Source organism: Takifugu rubripes, chromosome 1 (assembly GCF_901000725.2).
Source record: "Takifugu rubripes chromosome 1, fTakRub1.2, whole genome shotgun sequence".
Taxonomy (NCBI): Eukaryota; Metazoa; Chordata; class Actinopteri; order Tetraodontiformes; family Tetraodontidae; genus Takifugu; species Takifugu rubripes.
Genome location: NC_042285.1, coordinates 15652598 through 15676969, shown reverse-complemented (window position 1 = coordinate 15676969; position 24372 = coordinate 15652598). Strand labels below are relative to the sequence as shown.

At 44.1% G+C, this 24372-nt stretch overlaps 1 protein-coding gene across 6 annotated transcripts in view; it reads left to right on the top strand.

The window, feature by feature from the left end:
• Positions 1-22417, top strand: part of dachd (dachshund d) — an 86206-nt gene extending 63789 nt beyond the window's left edge. For 2 of the 6 annotated variants that reach the window (XM_029837282.1, XM_029837291.1), the window contains 8 exons: positions 905-1077; positions 1175-1310; positions 1393-1533; positions 13354-13499; positions 15407-15554; positions 16008-16151; positions 16823-16891; positions 20789-22417. In XM_029837282.1, coding sequence (XP_029693142.1) covers positions 905-1077; positions 1175-1310; positions 1393-1533; positions 13354-13499; positions 15407-15554; positions 16008-16151; positions 16823-16891; positions 20789-20826 — 995 coding nt within the window. In that variant the 3' untranslated portion in view covers positions 20827-22417. Of the gene's footprint in view, positions 1-904; positions 1078-1156; positions 1311-1392; positions 1534-13353; positions 13500-15406; positions 15555-16007; positions 16152-16822; positions 16892-20788 lie in introns of all 6 variants that reach the window. The other 4 variants (XM_029837274.1, XM_029837288.1, XM_029837277.1 and 1 more) reach the window with 3 other exon arrangements.
• The last annotated feature ends 1955 nt before the right edge of the window (positions 22418-24372 follow it).

Here is a 24372-nt window from a genome sequence, read left to right as displayed (position 1 = left end):
GGTGCCGTGGTTGGGAGTTACAGACACCTAGCTTTGACCTTCCGTCTGCACTCGTGTCCTTTGAAACTTGGCTTGTTTTCATTAAACCGTTCAGAAGCGCGGCGCAGGGCCACAGTTTGACTAACTACTAACCCCCGTGGTATCTTTATTAGACATTCTTTACATTGTCGGACTACTAATGGGTTCAATTCTCCCAATTAGCCGTCTTCGTTGCCAGACAGCAATTGAATAATTTAAAGCATTTGCAAAATATCTCTGATGTAGTAATAGAATAATTTCCGTGCATATGAAAAAGAAAGAAATGAGAATCCCATCATTGTGGAAGTCACTTTATTCCTTTTGCGTCTGCTTTTTCTTCTTTTGCTCTCTGCCCGCTCTGGAATATAGGCTGCTATAATTAGCCCAAACTCATGGCTGTACCACAGTCTGACGGCACTTGTTTGTCATTAGCACTTAAATAGTCATTTGGGTAATGGCTTTCAAGATAGTCTTTGTTTTTACAGAGATATGTTTATAATTAAATACTGAGATAATTTCCATAATGTGCACTTTTTATTCAGCATGGAATAATTGATGCATCTTTATAGCTGTGTAAACTTTGATCTGAATGATTATGTGTTTAGTTATCGTGATATTATCTTTATTATCATCATACTAGTTTCTATTATTAACACCAGTGTAAAACATTTATGTGTATTATGTTAACATGAGACTCATTTGAATGATTCCATTGTTTTCTTCAGCAACGAACGCTGTACTTTAGTGCTTCACAGCGGAGGGAATTACTGGCTGCTAAATGAAAGTGCAGCATATTTTCCAGTCGGATCCTCACAACTTTCCCCTGTGAATATTTCAGCCATAATACGCATCATTGAGTAATCAACAACCTCTTCATCTGTCTCAGGCCTGGAACTCCCCTTCATGATGATGCCACACCCCCTGATTCCTGTCAGTCTGCCTCCAGCCTCCGTTACCATGGCAATGAGCCAGATGAACCATCTCAGCACCATAGCAAACATGGCGGCTGCAGCACAGGGCCAGAGCCTGCCCTCCAGAATGGTCACCTCTGTAATAAAGGTAACTTTTAAAAGAGTGAGGTTTTTATTTGAAGCTGTGAAGTAGCTGGAGCTGGATTTTTATTTGGGCTGTACTTCTGCTGCTACTGGGGTTGCAGGAACGAGTGCCGGACAGTCCCTCACCTGCTCCTTCCTTAGAAGACCACAGGAGGCCTGGCAGTCACCCGTCGTCCCACCGCAGCAGCAGTGTGTCCAGCTCCCCGGCCCACACAGAAAGCTCCTCAGACAGGATACGTAGGTCTCCCATCAGCAGATCAAAACGTTGCTTTGAGGTCAAGTGGATATCACTTTTTCTTATGCACCTCCTCCCTTTCAGCGATTCACCACAATGGCCTGTCCATGAACCACGCCCTGCTCGGCCTGTCCCCCAACATCCCCCCTGGGCCCAAAGAGGGAGACCTGGCCCACGACATGAGTCATGAAGCAGCAACACACAAAAGGATTCACGCTGACAAAGGTGAGACAGGTTTATTTGCACTCACTGCAGGTGCTGTCAGGAACTATGGTGTAAATGTAGCTGCGGAGCAGCAAAGTTCATACGGTTAGTTCTGATACCTGACCAGACGACAGCTAAAGCATTTAAGGCCATCATATGTGCAGTCTGAGCGATTCTTCCCAACAATCAGCCACAGGGGAACCTTTGATCTTCCTGGTAAAGAAGCTCCAAGAACTGAAAAAGAAAGTAGTACTTTCTGTGAACATATGAATGATTATGGCATGTTAGAGAATGCAGGTTTCATTATTATATTAGATATAAAAACGTTTCCCCAGAGGTGCATGACATAATAACATAACATGGTAGTTTTGCATCTATGTATTTTTTTGTACATTTCCCAGAACAGAATAATCTACATTTCCAGAAAACTGTTCTTACCACACAGCTCCAATATTTTGATTATTGTTAATATAAAAACGAAAGCCTCGTTAATATCTGTACATCAGTAGGTATAAATTAGTGATGACATTTGTAATCCTGCATGTGCGACTTCTCATCCCAGTGGCACTTAATTAAGTATGCTAAATTCATTATTTGCATTGTTTCACTCTAAATTTGCAGCTCTGGATAAAAAGGAGAAAAGATAGAAATCTACAAAGCAAAGCAGATTAAATACAAAATGAAGCAAATAATAGATTTAAGAATTCTCTGTTGGTTTTGAGGACAGAGCAGGGGCGGGCTGCATGGCGGTGGGTGATATAGGGTGTGGTGAGGCTGATAATGATATTAAAACCACTATGGAAATCACCAGGCTGCCTGTTCCCTGTTGGCCAGGCTGACGTGAAGATCAGACCTCCACTCAGGAGGTGTGAAACAGCGAATAGTAATAATTAGCAGGATCATGAGCTAAATTTATGGGTCAGGAAATGTCTAACTGACTCTGTATGTGTATGTGTGTGTGTGTGTGTGAGAGAGAGAGAGAGTAAAATTAGGGAACTGAGGAAAGCAAACAGAAGCAGTCTGATTAACTATGTATCCACATGCTGAATGAAATGAATGTTTCCTCAGGCACAGAACTCTTACTTCTTCACTGAAGAGCTTCTTCCATGTTCAGATAATCAACTCAAATGGACCGCCCCCCCCCCACCCCAACCCAGCAATATTAGAGGAGAAAGCACATGACCCCAGCAATCTACGCCAATTCATGCTGGCCAACTCGTGCGCATCTTCCTGCAAAACACACGCTGCGTTATCTTTGAGATTGTCAATTCCTAATATGTCGCTGGAGTTGATTAGCATTCTGAGCTCTCCAGCTTGTGCACCAGAGGTCTCAGTCTGTGGAAAACATTTTTATAAAATAACCCATTAATGCAGAGGAGTGCAACTAAATTAGTTACCAATTTGCTGAGCATGAATTAATGAAGAGAGCTTCTCCCGGCTCCCACAGTTGTAATTTTCATAATAACCCCAGACCTTTATTTGGCAGGTTGTTTAGTTTTTTCGTTTGAAGGTTTTCATTAGTCTAATGAGGACTGTGCAAGGGCGAGCAGTCAGCACAATTTACATGAGGAAGCTATCATAATAAATGAGGCAATTTGAATAACATGCACAGGTTTATGCAGCGAGATAAGAGAGATTGTTGCAGCCAGATTCAGAGGTAACCAATACATTAGAACCAGCTAATAACCAAAGTAATTCCAATAAAAGCTTTAAGTGAAGGGAATAAAATTAATGATAGATACATTGAACTGCAATGATATGATACATGAGGCATTTAGATTAATAAAATAAATGTTTGCCATTGTTGGAAAGGGGGGAGGCCTCGCCATCCGAACGTTTGTTTATGTGAGCGTTTTAATTAGCCTTGTTCGTCGCATCAGTTTGTTTAGATAAATGAGATAACATTCCAACGGTTTAATGATATCTCTCCACTTGTTTGATCTTTGTGGTCCTGGCAGTGCGGTAAATTAATCTCTTTACAACGCCGTCTCCGGAACGAGAGCGGGAGAAGGATGCGGCGGCCAGGCTCCTGCAGTATAGAAGCCTTTAAAAGAGCCAGACACCTCAGAGACAGTCGCCATAATGTCACTTCAGTCACATCCTGTGAACATATCTCGTCTTTTTCATGTCATCTCTGCCGATGAAGGACAAAGGCTGTTTGTTGTCGTCTAAAAAAAAAGCAGTTCCAAAGTTGGGTCACCCAGTGCAGAACAGCCAGATGGTTCCTGTCTTTTTGGAAGGAGGGGGCTGTTTTTTAAAACTTTCATATTTTTATTTATTTATTTTTATCCAAATTTTGCCTTGAGAAAAAAAGGGGGGAGGGGGCATCAAATGATGTGTGAGAAAGGCGAGGAAGGAAAAAAAAACAGTGGAAAGCTAAATGTTACCTCACATGTGACTAATTGAATTGCTTCAAACAGAAAGTCTGTGGCGATAGCTTCCGACAAGCCTCTGTCTCGTGAAACAGCAGGTAGCTGACAAACAAGGGAACATTTGAAAGGTACGGAAGCCTTTGGCTGTTAAATCACTTTGGACATCAAACACTTGACATCATTTTATTTCCTCGGGGGGGAAAGTGTTTGAAACACAAGCCATATGTATGTACATCCAAGTGTAGGAGTTTTCTGTAAATACCATGTGGCAGTTTTTATGCCAACAACAAATTTCTAAACGTTAGCGCGGCCCTCCCGTCCAAGTGAGACGCACTACACATTTCTTTGACGCCAGGCTAAAATGGCTGACATGATTTGGCGCGTAAACCAATCCCGCACAGCATATTTTAAAAGTGGGTAATTTGCTGGTAATATGATACCCGCGCCTCCCGCTAAATGTTATATGCGCTTGTTGACACAACAGGACTTTAACTGGTAATGTCCTCGCTGGCACAAATGGACGCCTGTGGTGCATTATGTCACCTAGAGGTCCATCCTTTCATATCAGCTGTCCAGCGGATGAGGCGCTGTTGTGACCACAGGACGGAGCTGATTGGCCACGTCTGTCAGACGCTCTCCTGAGGGGCTCGGTACCTGGATCGGTATGGTGGTATCATAGTCACCACAGTGGAGCAGAAGCCATGTTCTAGAAGAAGAAGCCCTGGTGTAATGTGTGTGTGTGTGTGTGTGTGTGGGGTGATGGGGGGGGGGGATTTTTGCATTATTAATAATCAGCTCAAAGTTTGAGGACTGCAGTTCTGCAGCGTTAACGTTCCACTGACATTGACGGTATCTCCGTATGCTATCATTAAAAGTTGGACATATGCGGCCCAAGCTCACGCTCTTCATCTTCCTGACTTTAATGCATTGTGTTTTGCTCAGTGCTCGCCGTGTCCTTGGCGTTGCGAGCTTCAAACACATGCTGACTACCTGACTTTCCACCAAGTAAGGAGGCAAGATCATTAGCCATCACAACCCTGAAATGTGACTTGGCAGACAATAATGCTTTATGATCAAACAACTTGTCAGTGCGTCCTGTTGAAATGAAAGAGTGCAAAAAAATAATTCAATAGAGGATCAATCAAATTTCCTCCAGCCCATGTGAGAGAGAATGCTGATAGTGCAGAGAGGGCCTATTCCTTGAGGACATGGGGAGTTCATTTGGATATTTGTTCTCCCCCTCATGAATGTTCCATTGCGTGACACCATCTCTCGCTAATCACATTTCACTGGGAAAGGGGGGATGCTTTTAGGGACGTTGAAAAGAGAGAGGTTCTTTTTAATCTTTGAAATGCCTCAAAAGTGACAGAATGCTTTCTCCTGCCAAGACGTGAGCCTCGGATGGGGAGATAAATATGCTGTGGTCAGCTAAGTGTATCTAGTGAGCAGAGAGGCAAATTTAATAATGCATTATCATTCACTGGCGAAGGTGAAATCTTCCTGTCCATCAGAAGGCTGAGGCCTGTTTCATGTTACCCTTCAGTGCAAATGAACAAGTGCTGTACTCAGCCATACCAAAGATGCACAGTAGGCACCAGTGCTCCTCTATATGTGCTGAACTGGACTGTCAGAAAGCAGGCCTGGACTCAAAGCAATCATCTGCTGGGCTCCAATGGCGACGTTAATGATCACAGACCTCATTTCTGATGAAACTTTCTCAAACCTGCTCACTTTGCTTTTTCCTCCCCTTCCTCTCCGAGAGCACAAGGTGCGCTTTACATATCCGAGCATCTGCCATTATGCAGATGAAGGGGCCGTATTTACACAAATGCCCTTGGACAACAGCTTTTAACAATAACCAATTTGTGATTCAAAACAATTCACATCTTAGCGGCGGCAACTGTTGCAGACAGATAAGGTTGACCCTGAATATGTATTTCTGCGCTTTTGGAGACATTCTGCAGGGTTGTTTGTATAATTTCGCATTTACATGTAAACAGTAATTAAGCGATGCCTCGACATTGCGGGGCCAGGCTCTGCCAAGGTAAACAGCATCCCTAGTAGTGTGCCACAGTCCATCATGTTTACAGACTTGCAGAGCCGAGTGCTGTTTGTGTTCTCCTCTCTGGCAAAGCCCATAAAACACCACCAAGTGGGTGCCTATAGTGTTGAACGCAGTCACTCATCATCTGGCAGCCTTACTCGCTGACTTGAGGACATTGTGAGTCAAACCTTTAAATTTTCACTCCGCGATAATTACGCCGCCATACTTGAGCTTTTATATCCTTTCACTGAGAAAGTAAATCATTCCTAATAAAGAGAGGAAGAATGGTGGGCGGAGGGGAAAAAGTGCTTGAGGACTAATTCTCTTCACTCCCTCCCTCTCTTTCTGCTCTCCATTCTGCTTTTTGAAAGCCTTTCTCTGAGTATTCCAGTCACCTTGACTTTGCAGCTGCAGCCTTATAGTCAGTTGCTTATCCTGCCTAACCCCAGCCTGTCAATTAGGTGTTTAAAAATTAATCTCTTTAACTGGAAATACCATGCCGGCTTTCTTCCGTCTGCAAATGAAGTGTTATTAATTCACACAGTGCAAAGCCAGTGTTATGAATAATGTTATCAAAACAGATTTCCACACGTTTAACACGTCGCTCCCATTTAAACCCCTTAAGTATTTTTATAACTGTGAAACTGGAACTAGTCATGGATTTGCATCCATTTCTGCAGCAGGCAGTGGTGGAGCAAGCACTCCTAAGCCCGTCCTTCTAAAGTTTTACATTTCCCATTTCCTCTTTTGTTCTTTCGTCTTCCTTTAAATAAAAGCAGCTCAGTCTACCCAGTCGGGATTAGAGCCAGCCGCCGCCGACACTCGTTTCAGCGTCTGTAGGATTGTGATGCCAGGCAATGACACCAGCCAGTCTCCTTGCACCTCCGCCCCACCCCTCACAAAGCCAGTGAAGCTCAGATGTAGCAGCGGGCTATCTGGCCAACCACACCAAGCTAATGCTTGTTCTATTAAAACCTGGTGATTATGGGGGATTTCCTCTCTGTTTGTTTGTTTGAATGCTTAATTATCAATATGTACTCTAATTGGCATGTGTATTGCAATGTGGGGCGCATATGCGGTGGCATATTTTACTGGAATGCACATTGCTATCGGTTGGAAACAGGACTCCTCAGTCCCTGTCCAAGTTAAGCTGCATGAGACGTCGCCTTAATGAATTAATAAATGCTAAACAAACAAGAACTAAATAAAGAGCTGGGAATAAAATGGCTCGATGGTTAGTGGGTCAGAGAGATTAGTGGGGTGTACAGTGTAAAGGATCCCCTTCTGAAAGAGCAATGATTGAGGCAAAGCACCCAATCAATAGTTTAGGCCAATTTAATCTCTGGGATTCTTGTGTCGATAACTGGACCCGGTCAGCAGAGGTCAATATGCAGAGACAAACTACACACCTTCAAAATGTCCTTTTTCTCGTATTATCTGGTATCTACCAGAGGAGTGGAAGCGTCAATAGGTGAATTACAGAAAACGCATTTAGGTCTCTATTTTTGGGCTTGTGTCGTGATTTGTGCTGTTATAAAAGGTCACGTGTTCACCGCTGCGATCTCTGACCTTTAATCACCTTGCCCCGTCGTGTGCCGTCGCAAAACCCCCTTCTTGTCTCTCTGCGTTTCACTTCAAGAGCTCATTTGAAAGTGTGCGCTGGAAGAAACAAAAGTCCCACATGCTTTTATGCAGTCATCACAGTCAGCCAAGCCTGTAATCCTCCGAGGTCCGATAATGACATAGCCCCTGCATTTATTACATGGAGGAGAGGAGAGAGGGAAAACGCTGACTTTGAACAAATGAACACTCTGACCTTTATGCAATAAATATGACATGGGCCGCATAAAGAGACAAGATATCTTCCTCCTGAATGGAAGTCAACATGGATTCCGCTCCCTCGCCTCTTGCTCGCCCTGTTTCCCTTCCACTTCTCACTCTCTCGGCCTCTCACGCTGTACTCCTCTCCTTCGCTCCAGCTAATAGTTTGGCGATTCAGTCGATTTTAATCATATCCACAATTATGTGGTAATCTATGCATCAAAATGCTCATTTGTAGATGATTTTCTCTGCTGCCGGTGTGCTGCACGTAGCGTACAGTGGAGCCTTCTCGTTTGACTGCGGTTACCCACAAGCCCAGAGTTTTATTTGCAATTAAAGCTGAAAAACAAACATTATACTTCCAAGAACAGGTTTGATTGACCAAGATTCAGAAGTTCAGGTTGTCTTTTTTAATCTCTATGTGATCCCAATTGAGCATCACAACTGTCTCCTTTTGTCACCACGCGGTGCCTCGCAGTAAAGGATTTATGGTTATTTCCTCCACACAGCCTGTCCATCTGTGGCTCTATCTTCATATGGCCTTGAGAATACGATTCAATTTATTAAGGCAAAGCAATGGACTCATTACTTTAAAAAGGTGGCGACAGAGAGAGTGAGAGAGAGGCAGAAGTGACACACTGAATTGCTTATTAATGGAAAGGCAGAGCCATAGGGCAGTCGAAATATAATGATATCCTACGAGAAAATATGAGGGTGTCACTCTCCAAAAAGTCATGCTAAATGTCAGCATTTTAAGGTCCCACCGCTAATTTTATGCCTGTGCACAGTAATGTTTTGGAGAGCATTTAGGAAACACGGCCCAGTGGCCAGCCTGATTATCCCGCTCACCTTCTCTCCTCTCTCCAAATGGCTTTGTGCAGCAAGCGATTTCATCTCTAAGTGAAGGGAACATTAGGGAGGGGAAGGAGAGAGAGCGATAGAGGAAAACACACGCTTTGATTTTCATGCTGTGATAAGAGAGTGGAAGCCAAATGTTACCTGTTAATCTAGCCCAAACCGACCAGGCCCCTTGACTTTGTCCCCCAGCAGGGATGGGGCAAACACTCATTTTCCTCTCTCTGTGATGAAAAGGAAATTAGCTCAATTGTGATGAGCGCGCACGAGTGTGCCTGTGTGTGTCGATTGCGCGTGCTTAATGAGTGAATGCATGTGCCTTCTTATGTTTTCTCCTTGTTATTAGAGCATATAGCCAACATGTGTACAACACATGCACGTGATCATTCCAAAGGAATTTTGGTTTTCTTTCTCCCAATGTGTCCTGCAAACTCTTAATCAGCTGCAGCAACATTTCCATGTAAGCCAGTTAATCCGGCAAAGTAATTTGAAATAATAAATACCAGGATTTATGTTTCCGTTCAGCCCAACCAGAACAATGCGTGGCCAAGGTCCAGCCTGAGTTCTTCTCCACTGAGAAGAGCCCACATTGGTCACGTGGGAAAAGTTATTTTCAAATTGAAAAATCTAACTGCGTTATGACCAAACTGTGTTAAGGCTAAATGAGTCTTCAGAGGACCTCCTTTAAGGACTCCACTAGTTAGTTTAGAACTGAAGAACCCTCTTGGAAAGGAGGTGAAACTTCTTCAAAGAAATAACAGAAGGACACTTGAATGTTTTTAAGCCAAGATTTGACCTCCTTTAAACCAAGTTTTTTGTACAAAATGAAGTCAGGGATCAGAGTCGAGTACAAATGGTGAGCAAGTTTAATCTGTCGGCAAGCAGCTTAACTCTGGAAAGTCTGGACTGATTTGTGTTTGATACAGTCAGATTTTTGCACAACTCACAAGAGTTGATATCTGAGGTCATATCTGTCCCCACACATTGTTATTTATCCTTAGAAATGAGACTGTGTGGTTTGTAGTGCCTTTTGAGAAACAGCAGAGGGTCACACAGAGCCACGGAGGAGCCTTCTCTTTGGCTTTTGTTAGGTCTAATAAGGCAAAACACACTAAATTATGCTTTGAACAATACTAACACAAACACAAAATGACACAAAATGACTAAAAGATGTAATGTAAATCTGTGCTTCTTTTAGTGTCCTTTAAATTTCCAAATACAAACACCGGTAGCTCTGTTCTCTGATCTCTGAAGGCTGATATTTCCGCCGGCAAGTGTTTTTTTCCGAATTCATTGCTTTGAGTGCAGGTGGAATAATGCTGTGTTAGCTGCTAATGGCCGTCCAAGAGGTCATAACTACTCCATTTGAAGGAGGCTGCTCTCTCCGCAGCCCTGGCAGGTCACATCAAATGTAATTGTGTGCTGAGAAACAGTGCCTTGTTTTGTGTTGGCTGCGCTGACAACCTCCAGCTTTAGCATTCTTTTCTCCTGCTGGGAGGAACACGAGCTCGCAAGGACAAAGGCTTCACCTGTCAATATATCACACTGACTCGGCCAGCCAGATCTACCTCTGCTCTCCCTCTCTCCCCTCACCTCCCCTATTCCTCTTCTCCTCTGTCAGTCTTTTATTCTCGGCACACCCATTCTATTCCAGCCTCCTCTACAACTCAGACCCTTCCTCACCTATCCATCCATCCATCCATCCATCCATCCATCCATCCATCCATCCATCCATCCATCCATCCATCCATCCATCCATCCGCCCATCCATCTTCTGTCTCCATCCATCTATCTCTCATTTTCGGCATCCTTCTCTCTCTCTCTCTCTCTCTCTCTCTCTCTCTCTCTCCCCCTGCCTTTCTGTAAGGACTCAGCAGAAATGTCCTGAGGGACTCAGTTTCAAACACAGGAACCAGAAACATATGGCACATTTTCAACTCCCAAGGTCAATTACAGCTATTTATCCAGAGATTGCAGCTAAATTTCCCAAGGTTTCTTCCAGATTTACCACAGATTGCAATGTGTGTCTGTCACATTTTGAAAATCAGGCCACTTTCCTCCCGCTTCTCCCCGCTCCCTGCAACTTTCCTTCAACTATTTCAAAGGCTTTTCAAGTGGCTTTTAGACACGTTTTATCTCCGCTTATCACGCGCACCCATCTTTTTTTGCCTCAACTTTGTTCGGTCCAAGTGCCGCCCGCCGCGTAACTCTAATAACATGTAAATTGGAGATAAGCCCAGATCCCTCCAAGTGATATTTTTTATACATTCATAGTTTGTCAAGTCAATTCTTGGGTCGCTGTTTTAGCAGCACAGCACATGAGGAGTGAGAAAATTAACTGGATGGGTGATTCATCATTGCTAGCACACTGTCAAGGACTCCCTCTGCAGCTATTGAGAGCAAGGCGGAGGAGGGTGGCAGAGCGGGGCGGTGTTGTTTTAAATTATGGCATTTCATTCAGAATGCATTGTATTTACAGCGCCCCGTTTTTATTTGTGGCTCCTATTATCCGGCGAAACAGTTGTGCATGAAATGTTATTTGTGACAGAGGTGACCCGCGAGTGGTTCTGCTGCACACAGTATTTCACAGGCTGGCGGCCGTAACTGTACCTTCAGCGTACAGTGAGCCAAAAAGGCTGTCACAGCTGCCGTTGGCAGCGGTGCCGTGTGGAGAAATATCACCTGGAAACACAGCGCTCCGTTCCACCGGCCCCCATCACTCCCAACGCCTGTCGCAGTAATTAAGTTGAAGTCAGTGATTCTGGAGCGATGGTGAGAAATAAACATGCAAACACATGCCAGCGTTTGCAGCCAGGAATGGAGGAAAAGAGGGAGGGTCTAGAGGGGGCAATAACATAAGAAGGAAAGAAACGGAAGATCTAAATCATGTTCCGCTCGAATTTACATTTGAGTTTCATTAAACCGCTTTTGATTATATTGATTAAATTAGCCGCTCATTAGCTTCCCATTCCTTTCCTTTGAACACGTCGGTATTTATGCTGGGCTCCGTGCGGATATGTTCCCTGACAAGAGGTGCTGCGCGGTAGTCGGAGTCTGTCGAACAAAACACGCTGTTTGCTTTTCCCAGAGCATGACAGGTTGTTTCCCCTGCAACAAAGCCATCACGTATTCCGTGTGATCCAACATTGTGTTGGAGGGGAGGCCTGCTGAGTGGGAAGCCGGAGTTTGTTAAAGCAATGATTTATGATTTATGCCAACACTAAATAAGGGACAAAGTGCCTACAGTACAAATCAATTACAAAGCTACAACGGCGGACCTTTCCCCGAGGTCTACTAACGTCTCTAGTTGTTATGGTGATTTTATTGGAGGTGGGTGATGCGAGCATATAATGCATGCAATGCATCTATATCAACCTGAGCTGGAGCCAACTGTAATGCTTTTGATCTTTGATTAGTTATTTTATTGAGATAAAATGGGACTTTCATATTGTGCCACCGTGTAAGGAGAGTGCATTTTATCTCCACTCAGACACCCACCTCAATCCACAGACAAGACCACAGCAAACAAAACAAATTGCCACAGGAGTGGCTCCTTAAAAGTAGGCAATTCATTATTTCTATGAAGTCAAATTATAAACAAATTTTAATCCATTAGGCAACCATCCATTCTAATTAATCAACAGGAGTGAACTCCATCTGAAAGAGGAGAAAGGTTGTTTACTCTCTCCACGGACCAGCGGTGCATATTTCACCATCTTTCCCTCTGTAAGAAGTAAAAAAAAATGTTGAAATTACAAGCCTAAACTGCAAATTCTAGCACTCGGCTTTTGGCGTGGAGATGTTTCCAGGGCATTTGCAGATGCTTCAAATAATCTCCAATGTTTTTGCTCAATCTGCTCGGAGGATGGGTGAAATAAATACTTTAAACTAATTAATGTAAGACCAGCTGTTCCCAGCACTTGGCTGGCGTTGGTGAATATTGATGGGGGGGTGGGGGTGGTGGGGGTGGAGGGGTGGGCTGTTCGGCTCGGCTCGCTGTGTGTACAAGATGCAGCCCGCACATAAACAGATACAGAGAGTGGATGAGAGCAGAGGTGCCGTGCACAACGCCGCCTGGGCTCCACCTTACAAATCAAATGGTTTCCCCTCCTTTTATTAAATTAACAGTTAAACAGCTGACGGCGAGTGAGCTGCTTGAATAAACTAATGACCCCCCCCCCCCACCCCCACCCGTCGGACTGGCCAGATCGGAGCATCGGATGTCGGAAAAGCTTGTGGTGTTTAAAAACGTGACAGATCTGATGGGGCAACAGACAGCAGCGCCGGACATGCTGTTTTAGGTTGACCAGAATGCATTTGCGTCTGCTGCTTCCTCGCCCTCCCCTCCCCTGCTCCTCTTCCCTCCTCTGAGGCCTGGTGGAGAGGCTGGACAGCAGATGGCAGGGCCCTACCCCTCCGCCAGTGATGAATGGAGGATGATGTCATCTCGGGCTTGACAGGCGCCCGTGTATGTACACAAAGGAGGCCTCGGCTTCTGGGGTCAAGCGGCGGGCTTGCTCCCGATTTCTTAGTCCGCATGACATACCTTTAATGGTGGAAGCAGAATTTATGTGTCAGATGATTTTTACTTAACCCCACATTCAAGGCTTGGGAAGCAACAGAACAGGACCCCAATACAATTCCATTGAGCTCCTGCTGCGAGGGGAATTCTGGGATCACAATCTATATGTTTCCCCACTACCAATAAACCATTGTCATCCAGCTCTTTTTATTGTTTTTCCTTTACAGAGGAGACCTCGGTGTGCACCCCAACAGCCAGAGACAGCTACGAGAGGTTGTCACTGGCCGGACAGGCCCTGCCTCCAGGCTTCCCATCACCATTTCTCTTCCCAGATGGCTTGTCGTCTATAGAGACTCTCCTCACCAACATACAGGTATTGTCCAGCGACCCTGTTTGACTCCATTCTGGCTGTGTTCTTTAATAACAGCGTACATCTGTAGACTACATTTAACCCATTTCAGCCACGTGGAGGAAAAGAAAACACAGACACGCACATGCCAAATTTGATTATTTCAAACTGCTGTGTGTACAGACGGTCCCAGAGCAGCACGCCAGTCTGTTCACATCAGGTCAGATGGCTGCTCGCTCCGTTTCTGAACACGCTCTCTGCCAATGACAGACGAAAAATGCAGCTGATATCGTTTTCTTGACTTTTCCAGTCTGCATTTGCAGGACATTTAAAGCTCCTCCAGCACGTACGGAACACCAGCAATGTCTGCCCGGCAATCTTTGTGTTAAATGAAAACAGAAAGTCCTTTAAATAAAGAAAATCTATCCATGGAAGTAGATGAAATTCTTATAATTCTCCCAAGTTTGAAAAGGCGCCATTTTCCTAAGTGAGCCCATCAGTAAAAGTACCTCACACACATCTGCAGCACCCTTCTCCTCAGTGCGCCTTTTAGGCTTCGGCTCAAACAACCTCAGTCAGAAAGATGAATGTATTTGCCTTCTGTCACCGAGGGTAATGATGTGTGCGCGCCGCTGCCCTCCTCATTGCACTTGTAGGCTGGCATCACTGTCCTGCCTCTCCTTTGGCAGCGTGTGGTAATTACAGAGCCACAAGTAAACCCATGAGCAGCTCCCAACACTCCACTCATCTTTGATAATGCTCCGTCCGCAAGATATTTATATATAAATCAACAAAATGAAACCAAGCAGAAAATGAAGATAAAGCAACTTAGTATAAATTGGGGTCAGAAGAATCAACAATTAGTAAGATATCGTCCAGCGCATTTGATATAATTGCTTGTGGATGGGGAATAATTGTGATTCCAGTGTCTGACGCTCTTTGTGGCTTTGACTCGAGCTGTCGCCTCAGTTCAGAACCGCCAGAGTCCAAATGGCAGCGATGTAATTGATACATGAAGAGTCACATGTCCTTCAGGGTATTCACTTCTATTGTGTTGTATCAGGAGCTTACAAATATTCCGCAGACACTAAAACAGTCCAGAAAGGGCTCGCTGTGTGTAAAATAGAAAGGTACTGTTGGAAAGCTGAGTCCATTTCAATTGGAACTGTAAAATCTGCACATACATCAAACCTAGAATCTGCAGCGTACAAGTTTCAGTTGCCGCATTTCAAAATGCCGAACAAGTGTGTTAGATTTGAATGTATATTTAAAAGGTTTTAAAATTGTTGTTAGGTTACATTTCAAGAAATGTAAAAAAAAAAAGAATATCCCTCAAAATGTAAAATTTTTAAGGTAAGGAAATAAAAAAGATGTGACGCTGTCATTTCATCCTCTGTTTCAAAATTCAATCAATTATTTAGAAATGAATGAGCCCTTAAAACTTTAAATGAAGTCCAGCCATGGTCACACTGGCCAAAAGAGGCTCTAAAACCTAGAAAAGTTCAGAAATCCCAGACTCAATTCAAATCTAAGTTCTGGATTTAATGTACATCTTCCATATGCACCAGACTACAGTATGCTGCCCTGTCCGCCTGTAGGTCTGACCAGGTAACATCTAACATCCTTAATTGTGTATATTGACACTGGAAAAATGATGAATTCCTCACAGATGGAAAAGACCCTCAAACTGGGATGGCCCACCTGAGCGCAGTCACAAAGCTGGCAGCCGGCGTTTGGCCCTGCGTTCCGCTTCAGCACAAAGAAGTGCTGTGACATACTTTCACTGTGGTTAGCTGTCACTTCAGCTTGAAGCTCTTAAATAGTCCACGTCACTCTCTTTTCCCTGCTGCCTCCTCTCCCTTCTCTTCTCCTCACCACTGCGTATACACGCTCATGCATGTGTGTGTGTGTGTGTGTGTGTGTGTGTGCAGGGCCTGCTCAAGGTGGCGATTGACAACGCGCGGGCCCAGGAGAAGCAGGTGCAGCTAGAGAAGACGGAGCTGAAGATGGAGCTGTTCAGAGAGCGGGAGCTCAGGGAGACTCTGGAGAAACAGCTCGCCATGGAACAGAAGAACAGAGGTAGCGCCTGACAACTACCAGCCAGTGACTGTTGCATGTTTGTGTGTGTGCCGTCTGCAGTCGCGATAGCTACACCCACATGCATTTTTAATTTTTTCATCGAGTCACTGACGCAGGCGGCTTCTCCGGTTACACGTTAGCGGTGGCTCTCCCTCCTCAGAGTCAGTTCCCCTAATTGCTAATACACATTTACTCTGAGAAAATCACCGGGTCTCATGTTAAATGCATCAGCTGCATATGCTAACTGTGTCGTTTATGTTTAATGAGAGAAATTCATAAAAAAAAATATCCCAATAAATGTTTCAATTTGCTGCAATTCCCCGCAGCAGTTTGTTAAGGCTCAGCCAGTATTTTATTTTATAAAGGAAGATCTTAATACGCTATCAAATATTTAGCTTTACGTGATTTTGCATCTTCCACTCGTGGGTAACTCTCTGTCTCGCACCATTCCAGCGATCATTCAGAAGCGTCTGAAGAAAGAGAAGAAGGCAAAGAGGAAACTCCAAGAAGCGTTGGAGTACGAATCCAAGAGGAGGGAGCAGGTTGAGCAGACCCTGAAGCAGCCGTCGCCCTCTGACAGCATGCGCTCGCTCAACGGTCAGACACTTCACCTCCGACTCATTCTGATATTCCAGGAGATACCTGGAGCAAAGTAAAATTACAGATCTAGTAATATCCCGCCTATCTGCCGTCTCATCATCCCTTATCGTTAACTGCACAGTAATAAAATGTCTAAAATAGAGCCTCTTATCTAAAGCTGTGATCACTTTTGTTGCTGTTTTAATGTCCCCAACCTGAAATTAAAAATTCCGTTTATATTCTAAATTTTCCCCTTTTACAGATTGCTGTTCATTTAGGGTCCTGTGTAGGTTAATGTTATTATATTTCCTGTTTTGAACTGACCACAAACATCTGATATCTCCTATCTCTGACGGTGGCTTTAATTTCACAAATGGTTGCAGCTATCTGTCAATTTCAGACATATTTATACGAATGAAGCACTTCCACTTTCCTTTTCCCCCCTCAAAAGACGCAACATTTTTTAGCCAAACGCGTCTAAGCCAGGCTAACTTTCTGAGAGATTATTGTTCTGGAGGTGAGGTTACAGATTAATTTGTCTCTCGCTCCCGGCTGAATCCATCCAGAACACACAAGGGCTGCGTTACAGCTCAGAGCCTCTTGTTTTCAGTGAGCGATGCTTTGGAAGTGGTGCTGTGATAGTTGGGTGTCAGGGATGTTTAACGGCGCTGATCCCTCTCTCCTCACAGACTCTCTGACCCCTGAGATGGAGAGCGACCGCAGCAGTGGAAGAACAGATGCTGAAAGGACAATACAAGGTACAGGGGCTCAGATGAGACAATAAATCTCTCTCCCTTTCTCTGGCTCTCTTTTTTTTCCTCATGCTCTCCTCTCTGCTGCTGCCACGCGCACACACCCCCCACCACGTCCTGCTCCCCCCTGCACACAGCCATGCAGACACATACACACACACACACACACACACACACACACACACTGTTCAATTTATGAACATTAGTGTTCCTGTGCCTGCTGTTCAGGCATACAGCTCACCATCTGGGCCACGGCACCAGGTCAAGATCATTGGTTTTTTACAGAAATAATATTGTTCTTTACTTGACTTTAAATGACTGCGGTGCGTTCAGGAAACCGATTATCACCGGAAACCCCAGACAAGAGTAGCAAAAGGACCCAGCTGTAACGTCACTGAGCGTGAATCAAAAAAGGGTTTATTTACGGCAGCATTATTACTGGCAGCATTAATGAGTCATAAAACCACCAACCCCCCCCACGCAAAAAAAAACTATGGAATCCCCCCTCTGATAGCAATAAATGGGCAAATCAATCCATTTTATGAATAAGGCTTGTACATTTTTAATGGTTTGTTTGTTTGTTAGCCTTGGGGGGTGCGCTACGCGTTTGGGGAAGGGTGCTCCTGCGATAACCTCGGTCGACCGTCTGCTATCAGTGTTTACCCAGCTAGAAAACATCTCGCAGAGGTTGAATATCCTCGTTATTGCTCGAACGTCTCTCTTTAATGTGCCTCAGCTGCGTCGGCCCCGGACCAGCCTTATCAGTGGGAGAGGGCCTAATTTATCCAGGAAAAGGCTCCGTGTAATTTGCTGAGAAAAGTGGAAAATATTCACCCTCCTATGCGGGAATAAGAGGGGGCCTGTTTTTAACTCTTTAATGTTTGATTAGTCTACTGAACTGATATTTAGTGAAAGGGCAAAAGCAACGAGGATGCTTCGAGAGAAATGATGAGTCCCCCTTAATTAAATGCCATTCAGGCACTGCGGGAATCTGAACCAGTTTGATGTCCCTAAAAAAGGAAATCCATATGTCATCATTTAAATGCAATGATCATGTTCAGATACAGCACAGTTATGGCCCCTCATTTCATACCAAATTAGTATATTTAGCCACTTTAATCTCCCGGCTCTCGTATGAAGAGCTGGCACTTTTCTAATCTAATTATATCAAATACAGTGTTAAAACCTTGGACAGACAGTGAGCATATTAAAGAAAATATGTGTATTTTATTTGATCTTTGTCAGAATGGATTTTTGTCTTACCCCCCCCCCCCCCCCCCCACCCCCCCAAATGTGAAAAGCGAAGGAGAACAGCGCATAAAAAGCTGCATTTTTGTGTGCTTTGGTTTAATTAGCAGAGCATTTGTCTGCCACCCATGTCTCTGTTGCTCTACCCTGCAAGCTCTACCCTTAATTAACCTCACGTGGCAAAAAAAAGGAAGGATTTTGATAAATTACACAAGCAGAAGGGGAAAATAACAAGCCTATCATTCGCATGAAAGCTAAGAGGAATGTGCGGGTAGATTCTCAACTCCAAACTAGTCAAAAACAGGAGAGGGAGCGCGGATAATAGAGAGAGAGAGAGCGAGAGAGAGAGAGGGTGCTGGGGGGGAGTAATGAGAGCATAATTTTAGAGAACTAATTATTTCTATTTGTCTTTTGTCACACTTCTCTAATTCTGCGATATTAACACAGTCTGTGTTTATTAATTGCTTTTACAGTGTTTTGAATCAGGTCCAAGTGGGAACGTGGCTCTTTTAACAGGCAGCCGAGCTACTGGGACCGTAAAACCTCGCCAGTAACTGCCTGGCAACCGCGCACATGCGAATATCTTCCCCCACTATCTGCTTCCGATTCCCCGCCGCGTCCCACTCGATGTGCCGGGCAAGTTTACGCGACCCTGTGCGCAGAGATAAAGTTCTTTGTTGCAAGATTAAACATCAAAACAGTTAAAGTGAAATTAAAATTAAATGAATGAATGTCACTGAAGCAAAAAAGACTGTAATTAATGGATCCCTTAATTGTCTTCATAAAATATTTGCATGGGCATAATTTGCATAATTTACATGTATTAATTAATCTTTCAAAGGAATTTTATGCTGAGAGAAGCCAAAAAAAATCCCTTTGTTTTATTTAGCATCTAATGAAATATTTATTTTCTTTAATGAACTTTTCATCTTGATTTGAATATATATATATATATATATATATATATATAAATATATATATATTTTAAGTTTTTACATGTTTTAATGAGAACGCTTTCCACCAAACGACATGTCACAGCATCAGGTGACAGGTGTCAAAAAAGAAGATGTTTCAACATTTGCACTTTATGTTTGAGCTGTTGGGGTTTTGCTCATCAGAGGTGAGGCAGAAAGCCACGACGCCTCGGATGTCATTAGCTGTCAGATCATTTCAATGAGGCTGCGTTTCTATTTGCACCTCTATAAACTGCTCCAACTGTGAAGCCAGGTGAGCGTAACATGCAAAGAAAAGCAGGCGCGTGTCGACAGCGGTGCATCCCGGCCCGTGCATGCCGCCCCCCCCCCCCGTCTGCATCCGTGCCGTATGACTTTTATGCCGAGCTCTGTGTTTGGTGCCTGGATGGAGGCAGCCAGAGAGCAATGCCGCCGAGACCCGCGGCGATGCTGGGTAATTAGCCTGTGTGTTTGTACGCCACCCTGGCGCCCCCCCTCCACCTTCCACACACGCTTACTGTAAACACACGCACGCAACACGCCTTTGTTGTCTCTTCTCCCCCGTGCACAGCAGCTCATAAACCAATGGCCAAAAAAGAGGTGGGGGGGGGGGGTGTATTAAATGAGCCAGAATTTGCTGTGTGCAATGATATTCCTTTAAAGTTTAAATCTGACATGCAAGTTTTCAATTCCAGAAAAAATGCAGAGTGTGTTTTGGAACAGGTGACTGCACTTTCAGACCCCTGCCCCCCTCCCCCCACCCCCCCCCAGGGCCCCCGATTCAGCAGGAGTCAAACGTCGTCTCCGATGTCCTTCCGTGGCTCGTGTCATGTCCGACAACTTGCGCTGCTAAATGTCTTTGTGTGCGCCCCCCTTTAATGCTGAATTATTTACGCGCGCTGCCATCGAGAGGTGCGCCTTCCTTAAAGGCGCCGCTGTAGCCTCACTCCGGCGGAGGCATCGCCGAGGTAATAAACGTCAGACAAGCTCCTGAGCTGTGCCTAACAGATGCTTTTACCAGCTCGACTCCGGAGCCGTGCTGCTCGCTCAGGCGAACACTCAGACAAGAGTGTTGTGCTGGAAATGGACAACGCTCGTTAGGTTGGAGGTGTCTGGAGATAACGCAGTAAAGCAGCGCCCGCCGTTTTCAATCAACACAATTTCCATGCAGGAAATGTCACTTAAGAGTGTGCTCCACGCCATGAGTGCAGTATTATGCTCAAACAAGCACATCAGTAGAGATGTCTTCTACTGTTCCTGTACCTTCTGTCCTGTTATCGGAGCTACTTTTACAGCGTGAGCTGCACTGCTGATCAAATATGCATGCAACAGTGTCTCTGCGTGTGTGTGTAGTTCTATGTGCCGCACAGCTTCAATACAAAAGGTTAAAATGATTTATTTATTCTTCTCTCCGACGTCAACAACACGCTCCAATAAATCATAAAAGGGCCATCAACGGTTGTAAACTCGGTGAGTGCGTGATATTTAATCACTTTTGCGCTGGTCGCCAAGTTAATTTTATCTGGTTGGGTTCAAATCCACATTAGCACAGCTGAAACTGGGAGACCGCGGGGCAACATTTTGAGGTTACGTCGACAATCACATCCTGAGCGCTGCTTTGTCCTCTTTTTTTCCCTTCATCATCATCAGCAGGATGTTAGCTCTTGGCTAATTCTTGGCTTGTGTGTGTCCTCTGTTGCAGATGGAAGACTGTTCCTGAAAACCACAGTGATGTACTGATAAGGCCACCAGGAGCTGGAGGGAATGGAAATTTCATAATAATAATGAAAAAAGAAATTAAAAAGACAGAAACAAAAGCAAACTCTTGAAGATTCAGTGTCCCCCATCCCAGGCTGATTTAGTAGAGGGAAGAAGCTGCTTGTAGGAGTGGAAATGCTGTGTTCACCCACATGGGAGGTTTTGTGTGAATGTAGAGTTAAAAAAAAGTCTTTTTTTTTGTTTTCTCTCACCGAGACCAACATTAAACACTCTGGCTTGATAAAGCAGGTTTTGACTTAGCGGGATGGCCGGTGTGAAGGATAAACACATATATCGAGCACAGTAAAGATGTACCCATGGTACACAGTTGGTAATAACTCATAAAATCAGCACTGAAGATTTTTATACTGTATCTCAGCCAGCGAGAAAGCTTCAAAATCAAAAGAAAAAAAAAATCAGACTGAAGTTTCGTTTTGTATTTCAAATTGAATTTTGAGACGCTAAAGGAAAAAAAAAACCCACAAAGATGAACCTTGTGACAAAGAAGAAAAATATCTGTGGATTGATCTGCGTGTTCAAGGAGAACACTCACATTTGATTTTTATGTTTTCTAAATTAGATGACAAAACAATCAAGTTTCCTTTTTACCGTTGTTGTACATAAAAGATCTGGTGATCACGATAGCGAATCGGACTCTTATCGATCCTGAGGGGATTGACAAGGTGTGTATATAATGTTAAGAGGTATTGTGTATGCATTAGAGCTATTAGGCAAACAATACCACCATTTATATAAACCTATAGTTTTGTTTCGTTCTATTTCTGAGCCATCATTCTTTCCTATAGCTGCCATTTTGGTGAGAAAGCATGCAGGCATGTAAATGTTTGTCCTGGAATTATGATATTTAATAAATCCTCTATTGTGCTGATCAAATATTTCGGCTTGACCCGCCTCAAGCCCGGATGATAACTATCAAACATTTCACTTACAAAATGAAGACGTTTGCTGTCAATAATCCTGTAATCTTTGTAACAGAGGTAATATTTCTTGGAATTTACTGTACTTTTTTGTTTTCTTTGTCATGAGACACACCCACAAGAAAAAATTCTGCACCTCTCAATGAATTTTCTAGTCGGAATAAAAGAAAAGCTCCAGAATAAACGCGATCGATCACGTGTCTGCTTGAGAAACAATCAGTCGGGACACTTTTTGAAAAATTCCATCGTTCAAATCCCTTTTGAATCCAAACTCATTCTTTTTTTTCATGGTCTTTGAACATGAGCAAAAGAGAACCCATGATACATTATCAGGGGGGTTATGTATCATTTTTTCCCCTTAAATCATTTGTATTCCGGTGCTGAAACGCCTGTGTATATTCTCTAAACATAAGCTGATGTCAGTCCTTTACCTGCAAACCAGTTTAGAACTTATGTGTTACAATCAGGAGGAAGAGGAGGAGGAGGAGGAGGAGTCTCCCATGATCACAATGTGTTTGTTCTTTTTATTCTCAATGGAGTGTCTAGGTCTGTTGTCACTGATAACTTATATAGCTTCTTGAATCATCTCTTCATTGTACTTCAAGTTCAAATAAAGTTAACATGTTGATGATAAACGTGCTGGTCAGATCCTGTTTTGTGCCACCTTGTTGAAGAAGAGCTTGTCGTCACCGTGGAGACGGTCAAATATAACTGTTTGCTGTGGCCAAATATGTTGTTAGGAGTCTCAGAGTCGTTGAAAGTGTTGGTCTGGTCTCACTCTTGTGTATTTGTTTTTACTGCATTGGCTGCTCGTTCAAATGGAAAGAAAACCCAATTTTTTAAGTGTATTTCCAAGTGACATATATTAGCAGCATCAGCATGAAACTTGTCTCTGTATGAATGTAAAAAGCACACGCACACACACACACACACACACACCACCGTATCCGTGTAAGGCTGAAGCGTAACGCGGGAGAGTAGAATGTTGTACCTAATCTTGCTTTTATTGAAGTATTCTTGACAGCTTCTTGTTTTTAATGACGGCCTCGCGGATCATTTCTGAGAAAGGCTTGTTTGTTTGGCTCTGGAGCCGCTCGCACTTATCCACAGGGATCATTTCGGTAACAGGTAGCGCTCCTAAAACCCATAAAATAATATGAAATTGACATTGAAAGACGAATCTCTCTGGTAAGCACTTCTGAGGAAACGTGCTGATGCAGCATGTTTGGCCCATTCCCGTTTTTGCATGCTTTTTAAAGCATGGCCGTAACACGGCTACAGAGATGAATAATTGACTGATTGCTGCATAATTCAATGCTGCATTGTAAAAATTCAAGGCCTGAAGTATTTCTCCCCCTTTTTTTTATCCTTTTAATAAAAATGAGGTTAAAGTTTCAATCAACCTTGAAAGAACAATATGACTTACCACGGGTAATCAATCATAAAGCCATGCTTCTTGTTGATTCCGGACAACTCAAGCTCACTCTGGAGTAACAGACGCTCGGACCCGGCGTTTAATTTATCCATTTAATGACTTAAATCTTTCTTCTCTTTTCCTGTCATGAAAGATTCACGGCTCTCACCTCCGATGCGATGCTCTTTTTTTTTGCCTCTTGCATCTGATGCCTTCCCTCCCTGCGCTGGCATGTGAGAGAGAGGAGCCCCCGCGGCTACGTGTTTCATATCATTGCACATTTTTGTAATAAATTCATTTCAGTACAAATATGACCACGAGGCACGCCGACTTTAAATACCAAATGTGCGTCATAGTTGCGTTGCTACATTTCACTTGACTTTCCTGTGCGACGCGCTGCAGGAAATGCACAGCGGCGGCGCTCGGACGCGGGCCGATCCCCCTCTACTCGGCCCGACTGATCATGGAACATGATTATTCCACATCCCGCCTCTGTTTGCTTATCGCTGGATCACGCAGGATTGTTTTTTTGCGCTCGTTCGACCGGCTGCAGGAACGTTTCCGGATTCAGACGCCACTAGAGTGAAGTTTGGGTGAAGCCGGGGAGCTCAGACTGCATTAGCAGCCGATTCCTCGCTCAGTTTCACAGTGGAGGGCCATTTGGTGAAATCTGCACTATTGCACGTCTTGATCACTCAGCAGTGCCCCGAGTCTGTGAGGAGACATTAGGAAAGGTGCGGGCTGATTGTCTGAAAGATGGGCCTAATGTCACCTAATCAGATGGACCATTATGTATTAGTGAAACTACAAAACAGTTTTATCTGACAAGGGCCAAGCCACATTACCTAAATTAACATTTTGCAAGCGTGAACATGGAGGACCACAGAGGCGAGGGGGGGGAGCCGGGACTGCGGCCTGCGTTTAGACATTCAGCAGTAATTATTAATTTATGATTGTCTCTGGTCTTAATGAAAATGAAAGCCAGGAAAGAGAACAGGGAAGGATAATGTGGCGTGAAATTGAGTTTCATTTGTACAGGGTCCACCTTTTAACTCTGCGCTTCTTTGGCGGAAATGGAGCCAAGCCCGCCGCCACCCCCCACCCCCCAGCAGAATGCATTTCAGCTTATTTTTTTCTCCTCCCCTCATGCTGTCTTTGCTTTCAGTCAAAGCGTGT